The sequence below is a fragment of the Physeter macrocephalus genome, chromosome 14 (assembly GCF_002837175.3).
Source record: "Physeter macrocephalus isolate SW-GA chromosome 14, ASM283717v5, whole genome shotgun sequence".
NCBI classification, from domain to species: Eukaryota; Metazoa; Chordata; class Mammalia; order Artiodactyla; family Physeteridae; genus Physeter; species Physeter macrocephalus.
The window spans coordinates 92,191,057-92,208,581 of record NC_041227.1 but is presented as its reverse complement, the minus strand read 5'-3'; the positions used below and the strand labels follow the sequence as shown (position 1 = coordinate 92,208,581).

At 38.1% G+C, this 17,525-nt stretch overlaps 1 protein-coding gene across 2 annotated transcripts in view; it reads right to left on the bottom strand.

Moving 5' to 3' along the window:
- The window catches only part of METTL16 (methyltransferase 16, RNA N6-adenosine), a 50,555-nt gene that overhangs the window by 17,430 nt on the left and 15,600 nt on the right, over nt 1-17,525 (bottom strand). For both annotated transcript variants that reach the window (XM_028499199.2, XM_028499200.2), the window contains exons 3-6: nt 12,471-12,670; nt 7,205-7,345; nt 5,422-5,537; nt 2,864-3,006 (exon numbers count right to left, since the gene is read on the bottom strand). In XM_028499199.2, the coding sequence (XP_028355000.1) occupies nt 2,864-3,006; nt 5,422-5,537; nt 7,205-7,345; nt 12,471-12,670 (600 nt within the window). The remainder of the gene's footprint in view (nt 1-2,863; nt 3,007-5,421; nt 5,538-7,204; nt 7,346-12,470; nt 12,671-17,525) is intronic.

Sequence of the window (17,525 nt, the reverse complement as noted above, 5' to 3'; positions counted from 1 at the left end):
CTGGACCAGAATTAGGAGATCTGGGTCCCAAATTTCTAATCTGTACAACTAAGAGGTTGGATAACTTTCTCTCTCAAAGGCCTCCCAGCTGCAAAATTCCTTAAGATACAAAACTGCACTTGCTGCTGAGCGTGACTTAGGCAAGGCATGAATCATAACGGGGAGGTGAGGCACCTGGAGTGCCATCACTAAGATCAGTCCAACAAATTTAACTTATTTCACTCCATAATGTTACAAATTTGGCTTAATTTCTGCATTTCTTCAGGAACACGAAGGGGGATAAGAAGCAGATGGTGGGGTTTAAATACTTGTTTTCAATCCCTTATTTTTCATAGCTTCAAAATATGCAGTTTCCACAGCATTTTAAAATTTGAGAGTTGCATAGTGGTATAAACATTATGTCAACTACAAAAATATGCAGGACATGAACTGGTAACATATACAAATGAAAGTCACCGAAGTATGACATGAAATTGTAAACAATATTTGTGAGCAAAACTCTTTCAAAAAACACTGCTCTATTTTCTCTTCAATGAAAATCACTTCATTCTCCCTTTCTTCCTTTTATCTTCCCTCTCAACCTACCTGAGTCCTAACAGAGCAGACAAGACTGCTGAACCCTTTCTTTATATGAATCGTAACTGGGTAACTTTTCCTATACGCGACACCAACCTTGAAATGGTTGACTCTTCAGAGACATGATGGGCTCTAGCAATTTACCCTTCCCAGCAAACGTTCACCTTCCATTCAATTTGTGGGCTCCCATAGAGCCAGGTATAGGCGGACTTGGAACGTACTGACCAATTTCCTCTCTCTTAGAATGGTGTTCATTTAAAACATATTTTTTGTAGTTCAAATGGAACTTTGGAAATAACAGAAACTTACTGATTAATAGGCTCCTGAAAACAACCTTCCCCATTTTGTTGAATGACTCCAGTTCCCTCAAAAGCTGACAGATAGTGAAAGGGCCACATGGCCCTGGTTACCTACTGTCATGAGTCTCAGTGCTCTGTTGCTTTAAGTTTACTTTACTTACTCAGACTCTTCTCAATGCTCAGTATGACTTAAGGCTCTTTCTTCCTCACATCCTAATGTTTTTTTTTTTTAATTGGGGTATAGTTGCTTTACAATGTTGTGTTAGTTTCTGCTGTACAGCAAAGTGAATCAGCTATATGTATACATATGTCCCCTCTTTTTTGGATTTCCTTCCCATTTAGGTCACCTCAGAGCATTAAGTAAAGTTCCCTGTGCTGTACAGCAGGTTCTCGTTAGTTATCTATTTTATACATATTAGTGTATATGTGTCGATCCTAATCTCCCAATTCACCCCACCCCTCTCTTCCCGCCTTGGTGTCCATATGTTTGTTCTCTGTGTCTGTGTCTATTTCTGCCTTGCAAACAGGTTCATCTGTACCATTTTTCGTTGACGAAATCAATTTAAGGCAAAAATTTATTAACCTTTGGCTTTAATATTGTGTAAATTTTCTGAGGCAGATCATCCAAGAATCCAGTTGCTTTCCATATTTAAATAAACTCACATTTAACAAACCAGGATATGTGTTGATTTTGGAACTGGCCTACTAAAATAAGCAGCTTTAAACACCTATAAATCCAAAAGGGGCGGGGGAAAAAGGCTTCCCTACTTAGCAATTCCAGTTCTGGGTATTCACCCAAAAGAATTCGAGCAGGGTCTTAAGAAATATTTGCACACCCATGTTCCTAGCCACGTTATCCACAATAGCCAAAACATGGAAGTAACGCAAGTGTCCATCAACAGATAAACGGATAAACAAAATGTAGTATATACATACAATGGAATATTAATATTATTCAGCCCTAGAAAGGAAGGAAATTCTGAAACATGCTATAACGTGGATGAATACTGAGGACTTGACGCTAAGGGAAAGAAGCCAGTCATAAAGGGACAAATATGATTTCACTTACATAAGGTACCTCAAATAGTCAAATTCATAGAGATGGAAAGAAGAATGGTGGTTGCCAGGGGTTATGGGAAGAGAGGGAATGGGGACTAGTTGTTTAATGGGTACAGAGTTTTAGTTTTACAAGAAGAAAGAGTTCTGGAGGTTAGCTGCACAACAATATGAATGTACTTAATGCTACTGAACTGTACACTTTAAAAATGGTTAAGATGGTAAATTTTATGTTATGCATATTTTACCACAATTTTTAAAAATTCTTCTCTATGTCACAAAGCTAAATCCTAGGGTTGAAAGCCCTTTTAGTCTGAACTACCACATTATCCATCATTTCACCAACACTTGGCAGAGTGAGAAGTCAAGCGAGACAAATAGCTCTTTCTGAGTACCTTACGCTGCTTAATGACAGGTGTGTTGTCCGAAATAATTAGCTTTTAAAAAGGAATAGCCTTAACTCTCCTCTGGAGCTGGTCAGTGACCTCAGTTTCCCTTCATTAAGTTCTTGACAGCTCAATGTCCTCACATCTGTCATCGTTTGGGAGACTGATTCCAAGAACATAAATTGCTTCAAGGACTAGGCAACACATTTATTCTGGTTCATGGGGCAGATCTGAACCCATCTGTTTTCTAATCAAAAGCCATATTTGAATCAGTTTTGTTCCATCACAGGACCATACTAATGGGAGCAATAACATCATATAGTATTTTCCTCCTTTCTATCCATGCACTGTAGATGATTACAGGAAACACAAATCAATTAAAGGCATGAGAGCATCCTCAGAAACAGGGTCTTTGCAGACTGTAGGACCTTCTACCTTTTTGGGTTTTATCTGTTTATTCTTCAGACCACAGTGATTTTGTTTCCTCTCAGTGACATGGTTTCTTTCTGAATTACATAGTTGATAATATTCTTATTACCAACTTACCTTAATCTTTTTTGAAGCTGTAAACTGTCATGGATGATCCTTTTAACGAACTCTAATTCGCCTCCTTCTGCCATGATCTCTGTGATCCCTCCTGTATTTACCGAGCTAGGTGGGGGTCTTCGAGGGTTTCGAGAGTTTACTCCCTGAACAACACAACAACAACAAACCCTGGTGAAAAACCTTTACGCCTTAAGGCCAGCTCTTTGACTGTAACCTAGTTTTACACAAGACTGCTTAGACATAATTTCCGTTTCCAGGTATCATGCTAGATTTGGGATTTAAAAATCGTATAATCTTGGCATTTGAAACAATGGCATTCATGCAAATACTCCCTCCCAGGGTCTTTACCTTCCATCTTTGTGATTAAACATACTAACATTTTACCTTTTTATCTAGCCAATTCTGTCACTTTTTCTTTATGTTTTCTCTCTTGGTATCATACACTGAAAATATTCCACCCAAAGATTATATAAATATTTTTTTGTTTTCTTCTAGTATTTTATGGTGTCACTTTTAAAATTTAAATTATTTAATCCACTCCTACCTCACACCATATAAAAAAATAACCCACATAGATCAAAGATTTAAATGTAAAAAGCTAAAACAATAAAACTCTTATGGGCAAAGGATCTGAATAGGCATTTCTCCAAAGAAGATACACAAATGGCTAATAAGCACACAAAAAGATGTTCCGCTACTTCATACTCTCTAGGATGGCTATAATCAAGAAGACAGATAAAAACAAGTGTTGACAAAGATGTGGAGAAATTGGAACTCTCATACACTACTCATAGTGGAATAAAAAATGGTGCAGCCATTTTGGATAACATCCTGGCAGTTCCTCAAACAATTAAACATAGAGTTACCATATGACCCAGTGATTGCACTCCTAGGTATACACCTAAGAGAAATGAAAACATGTTCACACAACACTTGTACATGAATGCTCACAGCAGCATTGTTCAAAATAGCCAAAAAGTGAATAAAACCCAAATGTCCATCAACAGATGAATGGATCAGTAAAATGCGGTATTTCCATACAATGGAATATTATTCGGCAATAAAAAGAAATGAAGTACTGATACATGCTACAATATGGATGAACCTTGAAAACATATTATGCTTAGTGAAAGAAGTCAGTCACAAAAGACCACATATTATATGATTCCATTTTTATGAAATATCCAAAACAGGCAACTCCACAGAAACAGAGTAGACTGATGGTTGCCTAGGACTAAGGAGGCTGCAAGGAAACCGAGAGTAATTGCTAATGGGTGTGGGTTTTGTTTTGTTTTTTTCCGTGGGGTGGGTGATGAAAATGCTCTAAAATTGATTGTGGTGATGGCTGCACAACTCTGTGAATAGACTAAAAATCATTAAATTCTACCCTTTAAGTGGGTGAATTGATGGCACGTAAATTGTATTTCAGTAAAGTTGCTATAAAAAGATATTTAGTTCTGGTGCTAGTTATAGTCTATTTCTTCATCTGGATGCTGGTTCTATAAGAATATTCACTCTGGAAAATCCAGTTTACACTCATGGCATGTGTACTTTTATGTATATATGTTGTATCTCAACATTTTTTGAAAGAAATGTACTCCAGGATGTGGCTATTTTATCAATAGTTCTCAAATTTATCTGCACTGAAGGCTAAAATTTAGATTTCTTAAATCCTGCTTCACTTCATGTTCCAATCTAGAATGTCGGTATTGCTAATAAATTTCTGTCCACTTCGTCCCCCGCAGCCAAATTTAATCCATCTGGAACTTATTTTGTTATGAGGTATGTAAATGGTACTTTAGAGTATCTGAGTGATTCTAAAAACAATTTATTCTCTCAAAGTTTTAAGCATACACACCCCCTCATTTCCTTCTGATTAATATTATTCACTTTCTATTAATTCTTCTCTAGATGAAGGAAAACTTAGGTTAAATCAATAATATTTTATTGATTAATAGGTTAGTTTTTTTAGCCAATGCATCTCTTTCCATATTCATATTTTATTTCATGAAATGAATATATTCATTTCAAGTTGGAAAGACTAAACAAGACATTTGTTTGCTATCAAATGATAGCTGGCAGTAAAAACAGTGACCCTCTCCTTAAGCCAATAAGCCCAATGCAGTAGAGTAGACTGTAACCTAAGTTGGTCCAATCAGAAGAAATCCAAATGTTAAATGGTTTGGGGAAGAAAAGAGCTCTCTTCTCACCCTCTCCCAGTCCCCAAATATTACTCTGCCACAAGTAAACCAGGCTGAGAACAAAAACAACCAAGGGCCCGATAAGAGCCAAGGGGAACCTGAATAAACAGAGTCTCAACCTTGATATTATCATGAACTCCTAGATCAAACTGTTCCTGAAGTCCATGCTATTGCTGGATTTCTCAGATACATAAACCAATAAACCTTCTTGTTAAGTCAAGCTGAATTGGGTTTTCAGGTGCTTGATACCAGAAGCATCCTAACTGATACAGCTTCCAAAATAAAAGTTGCCCTTATCTTGCAAACAAGGAAAACTTAACTAAATATTCAACTACTTTAAAGCAGAAGATATCTTACCTTGGCTTCCAACTGATTGGCAAAAAAGGGAGGGTTGCACATACAAAAGTCATAGATTATCTCAGATTCTTCTTTAAGAGCATCCATCAGGAGTGTCTTCTGTGGTACTTTTACCACTAGGAGAAAAAACAGAGACCGTTAACTACTATTAATACTGTGGTAGTTTTTAAATATGTCCACAAATTCTTTGATATTAGTCCCTTCAAGAGGTAGAGTCTGATTTCCCTCTCCTTGAGTGTAGCTTCATTCAATGACTCGCTTTTACTGAAGAGAATGTGATGAGCATGATAGGGTATCACTTCTGACTCTAGGTCATAAAAAGCAATACGGCTTCCTCCTTACCCTATCTCTTGAACTACTTGCTCTAGGAGAGGCCAGCTGACACGCTGTAATGATGATCAAGTAGCCCTGAGGAGAGATCCACATGGCAATGAACTAAAGCTTCCTGCCAAAAGCAATGTAAATGAGCCATCTGGAAAGCACATCTCTACCCCCAGTCTTTCAGACGACAACCTCATGAAAGACTCTGAACCAGAACCACCCAGCTAGGCCACAACCAAACTCCTGACCCACAGGAACCACGAGATTATTAATAAATGTTTATTGTTTAATGCCTCCAGATTTTGGAGTAATTTGTAACACAGGAATGGATAACCAAAAAACTAATTAATAATATATTAATATCTCCCCTTACGATATGTTTAACACTAGTAAGAAAAGTCTATTTCTTCCAAAGAGAGACATAAAGTCTCTTTAATGACAAAAAAAAAAAAAAAAAAAAGAAAAAAAAAACCCCCAGCCCTTTATATATATACAATAAGCACAGACGTAAAAAGTAACTTAGCATTAAGGGGATTTGACTATTTGTAGCATAGTTCCATGTACTGAAATAAAAAAGACGGTATAGTTTAATCAATAGCAGGGTTTTCTTCCTTTTAAAAATCTTGGTGACTAGGTTACTTTATACACAGTTGATTCTCATCTTTAGTGGTAGTTGTGTTCTATAAAGTCACCATGAACACTGAATTAGTGAATACTGAACCACTGGCTCCTAAGAGAAATACATGATTAGGTAAGTTTGAGCCTCTGGTCCCAACATTTTCATCAACCAATCAATACATATCCTTACTGATTCATCAACATTGAACTCATGGCCAACAGTATTATAACATGTCTGAATGAAACTTATCTGGCACATGTATTTTCTCTGTAAGGCACATCATGGCCTTCTTGTACTTAGGAATGCTAGGCAGTACTTAAGCACTGTGTTTAGGGGCCATTATAAACAGCAACATCACCAATAAAAGCACAAAACTGCAAAAAAAAAAAAAAAAAGTGGTACTAAACAGACCATGAAAAGGACACTTGTTTACAGTATGAGAGCTGAAACAAGACAGCAGGGCATTGCCTTGTCCAACTTCAGCTGGGAACACGCACGCTGGGTGACTCAAATTTTTTGCCACTTTGCACGTGTCTGTGAATGACCACAAAAGTACCATATAAGTATTGATCTGGAGGCTAAAAATAGCCCCTAGTAGGCAAACTTTAGCAAGTAGGCAAATTCACAAACACAGAATTCACAAATTATGAGGATCGACTGTGTTTACTCTGTTTCTTTCTGAGTTAATTCTGGTAACAAAGCAGCAAACCAAATTACAATGTACCAGATTGTTTTAAATTACCAAAGTTTGCATATTAAAGCAGAAGACAATGAGATGTGTTAAATTAGAAAGACAGGTTAATTAACAAAGCTTGAAAGGAGTATTTATTCTACAGAGCTAACCTTTTATAAGATCAGATAAGTTATTCTGTTCCACATTCTTCTTTGCATAGTTGAAGCACATGTCATCTACTTCTGTTGCAAGGAAATACCAGCCATTTAAGGTTGTTCCAAGTAAAGGATAGATGCAGGATGCCCCAGTACCTAGTACAGTAAGAATTCAAAACACATTGCACACACCTGAGAGGAAGGTGAGATCAACAAGCAAAAACATCATTCTTCACTTCTTAGAATTTCTTATAGCCTTAACGGCTTAAACCACAAGCTGGTACTGATTACACACATACTGTGGCTACTGGCTTCAGGTATGTTAGTCTTAACTCATAATTAGATTCAAATTTCCTAGAGGGTAGAAACCTTGCTGTCTTCTTTGTATGCTGTATGTAAAATGAAGTATGCATAATTGGCTGGTGATCAAGAAATACATGACTGACTAACTGAAAATTGTCAAAGCAATTTAATTTACTTTATAAAAAGTCTTCATTTTAAATCTCTCACAAACTTGATTTTCTTGAAAGAAATCAGTGTTATTTGTTAAAACACCACAGTAATATCTTAAAATAGATCAATGTATACATCCCATTCTACAAAAGCAGAAAAATATACATAGGGTATAAAATTTTTATAATATTAAACCACCCAATTCCCCACATATCTATCTGTAAGTTGTTACTTGAAGGAAACCAGAAGTTAAACAAAACAAAACAAAAAAACCTTAAAAACTAAAGAGAGGATTCATTTCTTAGATGTGGAGACATGGAAAAACACTTGATCCAGATCCAAAACATCAGTCATTGGCTTGCCCCCCATAGTTTCAAGGGAGACGTTCAGAGGCAAATGGTCCAGGCAAAAATCTGACAACTAGGGTTTGGTCCTAATCTTGCATGTAGAACCTCTAACCAGACTGGACGAGTATATGTTTGAGTATATACTAACCACAAATAATTTCTTTTACAACCTTTAACTGATCTTGGCCAATAAGATCCTAAAGAGCATACTCAGGAGAAGAAAAGCTGGTGTTCTTCTCGGAGGCCCACAGTAGTCAGCCCATACCAGCCATTCCACACCCACTTTCCACTGACCACATCATGGTGCCAGTCTAGCCTTCTAAGGATTTGGCAGGAAAAGCTGGAGGCCAGAGATACTCCTAACCCAGAGGAAAGCCAGTCTCATCTTACTGCTTCCTCATTAAGTACTCAGAACAGGCTAGTAAAAGACATGACAACAACTGATAGCCAGAACATTTAAGCTCTGACAGTCACAGTGATTGCTACACTTCCTATCATGTTTACCTAACAGCATCCTGGCCCTGATGCTACTGGGCAAACATCTCCTTGGGGATGTGGGAGGTGGTGCAGGAAGGAGTGGTAAAGGGTACTCAAGCTCCTCTCAGAGTTCACAATTATTTAGCCCCTGCTAGCCACTCAGAATAAGGAAATTAAGGAAATTTAAGTAGCACTTCCAGCTCTGTAGAAAAAAAAATCCAAACCAGATCCCAGGCCCTTGATTCTCATACAACTACCTCTCTCTTCGTACTTCAATTTCATTTAAAAGGAAGAAGAAAAAAGGACACCTTCCCTCAGCTGCCCTAATATCAGGTGCCAAGAGGGTAATAAACGCAGGTAAAAGACCTGTCCTTCGCCAAAAAAAATCAAGTTTCTCAATTCTTAAGACCAGAAGACTTGCATTCTAACATCCTAATCCCCTCTAAAAGGTGAATGACATTTTTTTTTAAATTTTATTTATTTATTTTTGGCTGTGTTGGGTCTTCATTGCTGCATGTGGGCTATCTCTAGTTGCGGCGAGCAGGGGCTATTCCTCATTGCGGTGTGCAGGCTTCTCATTGTGGTGGCTTCTCTTGTTGCGGAGCACAGGCTCTAGGCACGCGGGCTTCAGTAGTTGCAGCACGTGGGCTCAGTAGTTGTGGCTCGCGGGCTCTAGAGCACAGGCTCAGTAGTTGTGGCGCACAGGCTTAGTTGCTTCACGGCATGTGGGATCTTCCCGGACCGGGGCACGAACCCGTGTCCCCTGCATCGGCAGGCGGACTCTCAACCACTGCGCCACCAAGGAAGCCCTACATTTTTAAATGGGTAATAATCCTTGTAATGATAAATAAAAATGAAAAGTGTGTAACCACAGAATTAGAGCAAACTAATGGAGTCTGGGGGAAGAATTTATATAAAACCCTAATTAGAATGAATGTGATTTCAGCAAGAGTGCCCCTTGTGAAGAGCTAAAATCCATTAACCTCCTATATCCCCAAGTGTTATTTTAGAGGGTTTGGGGCATAATTAAAATAAATTAGTACTAAATAGGCTCTCAAGCTTTTAAAACTTTTTATAATCCATCAGCCAATCTTCTGCCATGAACATAAAAGAAAAAAAACTTTTGTTAAACCCCATTATTATTATTATTATTTTTATTTTTGCGGTACGCGGGCCTCTCACTGCTGTGGCCTCTCCCATTGCGGAGCACAGGCTCCGGATGCGCAGGCTCAGTGGCCACAGCTCACGGGCCCAGCCGCCCCGCGGCATGTGGTATCTTCCCGGACCGGTGCACGAACCCGTGTCCCCTGCATCGGCAGGCAGATTCTCAACCACTGCGCCACCAGGAAAGCCCAAATCCCATTATTTTTACATAGTGCTTAGTTCATATTGGATGTTCAGAATTTTGAATGTTGAAAGAATGATGTATTTATTTATCCATCGACATTCAACAAATCATTTACTGAACACCTACTGTGTGCTAGGCTTTTAGATATTATAGTAAGCAAAAAAGTAATAGGCTCTGTACTTTGTAATCTAGTGGCAGAGAAAGACATTAATCAATCAGACAAGTGAATGTGTAGTTTAAAACTAAAAAAAATGCCATGAAGGAAAAAACATGGTTTTCTAAAGCTCATATTCAAGGAACCTATCTTATGCTGGAAGGTCAGAGAAGGTTTTCTTGAGAAAATAAGGCTTGAGTTGACAACTACAGTACAAATGAGAATTAATGAGGTGAAGGTGGGAAGTTCCAGGCAGAAAGAACAACATGTACAAAGGCTTGGAATCATGACATCTTATTAGAACACGTGCCAAAAACAAAAAAGAGAAGAATATAAGATGAGGCTTAGAAGGACTTCCCCGGGGGCGCAGTGGTTAAGAATCCGCCTGCCAACGCAGGGGACATGGGTTCCAGCCCTGGTCCAGGAAGACCCCACATGCCGTGGAGCAATTAAGCTCATGCGTCACAACTACTGAGCCTGAGCTCTAGGGCCCGTGCGCCACAACTACTGAGCCTGCGTGCCACAACTACTAAAGCCCGCGCACCTAGAGCCCATGTTCTGCAACAAGAGAAGCCACCACAATGAGAAGCCCACGCACCGCAACAAAGAGTAGCCCCTGCTCACCGCAACTAGAGAAAGCCCGGCGCAGCAATGAAGACCCAACGCAGCCAAATATAAATAATTAAAATAAATAAATTTATTTTAAAAAAAAGATGAGGCTTAGAGAGACCTAGAGGGCAGGAATCAGACAATGAAAATTCTAATAGGACTAATAAAGGTTTTGGTTTTGTTTATCACAGAAGCAATAGGAAGCCATTAAAGTGGTAAAGGTGTGCTCAGATATGGTTTATACATACTTTCTGGAGAATGGAATGGAGGGGCAACAGAGTGGACAAGAACAGAATAGTTGAGAAGCTATTCTGTAGAGAGGGAGAAATGATGGTGACTTGGACTGGGATGGTGGCATCTGAGAAGGAGAAAAATAGATGATTTAAGAAATATTTAAGAGAGAAAAACAGGAAACAGTGATAGACATTGTCAGTGAGAATGGAGAGAAGTAAGTATCAAGGACGACAAGATTAGGAAGAAAGAATATGAGTTTGGTCTTGGACGTCACGAAGTCTGAGATTTTTTTTTTTTTTTTTTTTTTTTTTTTTTTTTTTTTTGCGGTACGCAGGCCTCTCGTTGTGGCCTCTCCCGTTGCGGAGCACAGGCTCCGGACGCACAGGCTCAGCGGCCATGGCTCACGGGCCCAGCCGCTCCGCGGCATGTGGGATCTTCCCGGACTGGGGCACGAACCTGTGTCCCCTGCATCGGCAGGCAGACTCTCAACCACTGCGCCACCAGGGAAGCCCTGAGATGTTTTTGAGATATCCAAGTTTCTCATATATTTGGGACTAGAGCTCAAGAAAAGTAATCTGAGTTGGAGGAATAAACAATTTGTATGTTATCTGCATGGAAGCAGAAAATAAAGTCATAGATATGGATGAAATTGCCTAGAGGTAGAGTCCTGAATAAGAAAAGGGTTAAAGACTGAGCTTTAGGGATTCTCAACATTTAATGCAAGAAAGTAAGCCTGAAAAGGGGAGAAGAGTGACTGGAAACGAAAACGGAAAACCAGAGGAGTCTGGTGTCGTGGAAGAAAATGGAGGAGAGTGCATAAAGGAGAAAGGAGGGGGTCAATAAGTGCTGCTGAAAAGCTCATGTACGATGAGCACTGAAAACACACACAAATGCTGAACATTTACTACTATCTAGAAACTGTGTTTCCTGTTAACTATGTTTAGAAATAGGGTCCACAGTTTTTAACTCAATTCTTCACACTTTCTATAAAGGATTAGTAAAGGCCAAAAGGTTAACAAATTTCAAACCCTATCAAATGAAAATATTGGCTATGACAAAACACATAATACATTTATAATCGCAAAACATACCATGGCTTCATTTCCTTCTGTTTCTCTGCTTACATTCCCAAATGAATCAAACAGGACAGTCCTCCCCATTGTAGAAGATTACAATTAGGAGAACAACTTCCTTTAACTCGATGTCTTTTTTCTTCCCTTTAATTTTGGATTAAACACTCTCTATAAATAATCACCTAAGAGATTCCTAAAAGTATTCAGTCCCACATGATCTTTTATTAAGTGACCATCACCACAAAATTCCAATATAGGGACTACTGTACTAACACCAAATAACTCAGAGTAAAAATAATGCCCAACAGACACAGACATCAACGTGGAAATCTGAAAAGCTAAGAAAACAAGGGCCTCACTTTCATTCTGCACTTCTCCTACCCCCTTGCTCCCTGTTTGGTGCTGACAATCCCTTCTCAAGAGAAAGTGATAGCAGAAAAGCCTAGGTATGCCAAATAAGAACAGTGATATCTGTAGCCAGCTTCTTTCACACAACAAATACCCAGAAGTTTTCAAAGAATTTGCAAAAACCTCGCAAAATTTATAAAACTTATATTTAGCCAAAAAATAATTGAAAACCATGTACCTATGTCAATTCCTCTTCGGAGAGTACTTCTGTCAGAGTCCTGATGACCGATCAGATCTTCTACCCAATGAATATAGTTGAGTCTCAAGGGAACTGTGGGAATTAGTCTCTCCAGCGGAATATCAATAGAAAGTCCAAAATCTTCCCTTAGGAGAGTACAAGTCAGAGCTCTGACTGCTTCAGGGTCTTTAAAATTAAGACTGAGGGGTGGAGAAAAAGAAGTAAAACTGATTAGTAAGACTTGCTGCATTCTACAAGCTTTAATGCAACCAGGCAGGACCAAACACCACCTGTTTCCTAGGAGATCACACATATAAATAGTTACGTAGCACATTCAGTGCAGTGGCATACACACTATGGGTGTTTAACAGTCACAATATGTGAAAGACAGCATAAATTTCCACCAAAAATACTGCATCTTCATACATGAAGCACAGAGGACAAGAGTACCTCTGTTCCAATTCCAGCCTAATTGTCTCCTTACTTAGTTATATGACTTTGGACAAGTTATTTAGCCTCTATGAGACCGTTTCCTCAGCTGTAAAATGGGGATAATAATACTTATATGTAGAGTTGCTGTGAGATAATCTGTGAAAAGTGCTAGCATAATGCCTACTACATAGTAACCATTTTACAAATGCTGGTTATTTTTACTATTATCAAATAACATGATTTGATGGTAGCGTTCTTTGAAAATCATACTTAAAAGTGGAAAAGAAGCAGTATAAAATGTTTAATAATGAAAACAGGTTAACATACTTAAATATAACAAATACTACAAGCACCAAATTTTTAAATGTGACTATTTTTAGCAGGTTTCCTGAGGAATAATTTACATACTATAAATTCACCTGTAAGTACACAATAGTTTTTCGTATATTCCCAGAGTTGTGCAACCATCACCACAATCCAATTTCAGAACACTTCCATCACCCCCAAAAAGAAACCTCGTGCCCATCTGCAAGTCATTCCTCATTTCCACCCTCAGCTCTAGGCAACCACTAATGTACTTTCTGTCTCCACAGATTTGCCTTTTGTGAACATCTCACACAAATGAATCTTATAATATATGATCTCTGCATCTGGATTCTTTCACTCAGCATACTATTTGTGAGGTTCATCCATGGTGTAGCATGTGTCAGTACTTCATTTCTTTTTACAGCCAAATTATACTCCATTGTATGGATAACCACATTGTGGTTTATGCACTGGATGAATAATCACATTTGTGGTTTGTTCATCCATTCACCACTTGATGGCTATTCGGATTGTTTCTACTTTTTGGCTGTCATGAACAATGCTGCTGTAAATATTCACATATAAGTCTTCATGAGGATGTGTTATCATTTCTCTTGAGTAGATATATACGAATATATCATATGATATACTTAACGTTTAACTTTTTAAGAACCTTGTGCCAATATAACTATTTTGAGAGGCAGGAAAAGCATTAAATGAGATGAAGAAGCAACTGCGGAGCAACTGTCAAAATTACAAAATTCTGGAACAGTCAGGAGGATAATAACTTCAAAAGTGATTGACCTTACATTTAGGTGGGGATTTGTGATCTTTTAAAGACAAGTTTCTATGAAACAGCGGAAATGGAAGTTTATTGCATAAATGCATGCTAGCAATAAAAAGTCTCATTAAAATATATTAAGCCTGTTTAAAGGGATATTAAGTCTATTCCTAATCATCAGAGGTAGATATATGTTAATTTTGTCATTTGTGGGGGCTGATAAAAGAGAGTTAATCCATAGGCAAGCAACAATGAACACAGTTCTGCTTCACTCAATAGCACAGCGATTGCCTCAATCGATTTTCACATTAAAAAAAAAAAAGGCTAGCACTGCCTTTGTATTCCTTCCTTAATAAAAAGCAGTACAAATTCAGGTTCAACAAGATAAATTATGTAGCAATAAAAAGATATTAAATCTATAAAAACTTTATTTGTAATTCTAACAAGAATATTGTATTTTACTCCTTTGAATCAGTCAAGTGTTCAAAAAAGATGGGCCAACTCCATTTCCTTCAATGACACGGCAATGATAGTCAATTTTTACACATGGAAAGAAGTTCACATCTGAGTACCACACTAAAGCATTCAAACAAGTTCACATTCTTTACTCTATAGTGGTAGCCCAATCTATTACTAAGCTTCATTGCTAGACGCACAAAAGGAATATAATCAATTCTGATGTCTATGTTCAAAGCCTTAAAACCTGAAATGTGAAATTTCAGAATTTTTCTATCAAAGAAACTTAATAACCTAGATACCTTATAAAATAAACGATGAGCAGTATCATCTAAGAGCAGTACCTATTTACAGAACTGTTAACCTAAAATTTCTGAATGTTATTTTGCACTGACATTTTGAATAAAATTGTGAAATTCAGGAATTGCAAACTCAAATATTCACAACGTACTACTCAAAATGCCAGTCCCTGACAAGATACAGAACTTGTGCCAGAACGTAAATCAACACACTGAGAGTCATAACCAAAGACATGTCTGCTGAACTAAATGTGCGGCACAAGGTCCTCGCCTCTGTGGACGGTAACAAATGGTTTGTGGCCAAGCGGGCAGACTAATGGCCACACTTCTGGTGGCACTATGCCAGACGACACAAATGACCATTTCAAAGGGGATTGTCACTACTCAGTTCTAGGTAATTAATGTCAAGTGGGTTTGCTGGCCCAGTTCTGCTAGATCTCTAAAATTTCCAAATGAAACCAGCAACCCATATTTTTATATGAAATTTCTATGATTCTTAAAATATATGTGGACAATAAATAACTGCAAGCCTTATATAATTCACAGGCCGACAGGTGGCAACCTCTATTGTAAATAACAGAATTATAAAGAAAGTTGGGGTACTTGGCTACTCCACACTTTTAAAGAAGTATAAAAGTGTTTCACTCTCTTTGAGCACTACTTTGCTCAACTGAGTTATATGGAATAGGTCAGAATTTTTAAGAGGTTGTGATTGCTGGCATTGATTCCTTTACTCATTCAACAGGTATTACATGTCAGCTACATGCCAGGCATTGTGCAAAATGCTGGACATACTGTAGTAAAAGCAAATACAGACATAATCTCTCCCTTCATGAAGCTGACAGTCTGGTAGAGGGTTGGTATTAATTTAAGAATCATTCGAATACATGTAAAATTGTCACTGTGATGAATGCTATAAAAGATAGATACGAGGTGCTAGGAAACCTACATAATAAGTGGAACTGCCTTAGGAAGGTCAGAGAAGGCTTCCCTGAGGACTGAAAGTAAAATAAAAATTAACAAAGAACAGGGTATTCTAGGGTCCTAGGTAAAGAGAAGAGCAAGTACAAAGACCCTGAGGCAGGAGACTTCATGGGGCATACTGAGACACAGCTACTGTGTCTAAAATGCAGACAGCAAGGTAAGCATGCATGGTTTAAAATGAGGCTGGAGAAGAAGATAGAGGCCAGATTATATAGGACCTTATAATTAGGGTAACCATATAATTTTATCAATTAATTCGGGACACTTCTGAAAGTGAAAGTATCACACCACGATAATTATAATCTATGTTAAGGATTTATGTCTTGTATGGAATAAGGATGGACCAAGTGGAAGCAGAGACACCAATGAGAAAGCTACTGCTGTCATCTGAGTTAAGAGGCTGGACAAAGGTGGCAGTGGCAAAGACAGGGAAAAGTGAAAGGAATTTAGAGACATTTAGGAAGGAAAATTGACAAGATCTGTTGATGGACTGATACGTGAGGTGAGGGAGGATGTGTTTACAGACATCTCCTAGGGTTCTGGCTTGTTCAACAAGATAGACAGTGCCATTCACTGAAATTGGGAACTCAGGCAGAGAACCATTTTTCAGGAGAAATATCATAAATTTGAGCTGTATTTGAGGCATCCAAGTAGAGATATTGAGTAAGTATGATCTCTAGGTATAGAGCCCAGAAAATATGGAAGAGATTTGGAAATCTGGAAAAAATGTATAAGTGATCTGCAAACAAACAAATGAGGGCCTGGCACAGATGAGAGTGTGCCTAAGGAGAAAAGACAAAGTGAGAGGAAAAGACAACTTAACACTAAGCCTCAAAGAATCCTTTAATGGTTGTACATACAATCGTTACAGAGGAAGCTACACCAGGAGACAGGGTAGAAGAAGGAAAACCAGGAGAGTGTGATGTGGTGCCAAGGAGGCCAAAGGAAGAGGGTGTCCATGAAGGGTAAGAGTGTCAGTTACCCCAGTGCTTCTCAGGAGTCAACTGGAAATTGAAACTGGATTTAGTGACGTGAGACCATGGAGACCTTTTCAGGAGCTGCTTTCGTAGTGGTAGAATTCAGAATCCACCCTGGAATGTGCTAAAGATTAAGTATGGTATGAAAAAATGGAGACAGTATAAATAGATAATTCTTCAAGAAGCTGAGTTATGCAAGGGAGAGATGGGGCAGAAGTGGTAGGGTTGACGGAGAGGTTTCTTTACTAATTTTTTAATGGAAGATTTAAACACGTTTAAAAGTCAATGGAAAGTCACAAAGGCCACATATTATGATTCAATTTACATGAAATATCCAAAACATGCAAAGCTGTAGAGACAGAAAGCAGATCAGTGGTTTCCAGGGGTTGATGAGACACAGTAGTGGGGAGTGACCACTTAATGTGTATAGGGTTTCTTTTGGGGTGATGAAAATGTTCTGGAATTAGATAGTGGTGATACTTGCACAACCCTGTGAACATACTAAGAACAACTGAATTGTACACTTTAAAATGGTGATTTTATGATATATGAGTTATATCTCAATTTTTTAATAAGTCAAAAAGAAGAAACTAGTTGACAGACATTAAATATTTAAATAAAGGAATACTGGACTATGTAAGGTTCTTGAGACAGGGGAGGGTATGGGATCCAAAGTACAGATGGAGAATTTAATTGAATTCGAGTATCATAATAATAATAAGTTGTCAAACAGAACCAAAAGCCAAACCTATGGTCTTTTGTGTTTTCCATCAACTCATATCTACCCACAACTGAGTTTAAGAATTTTTTTTTTTAAACT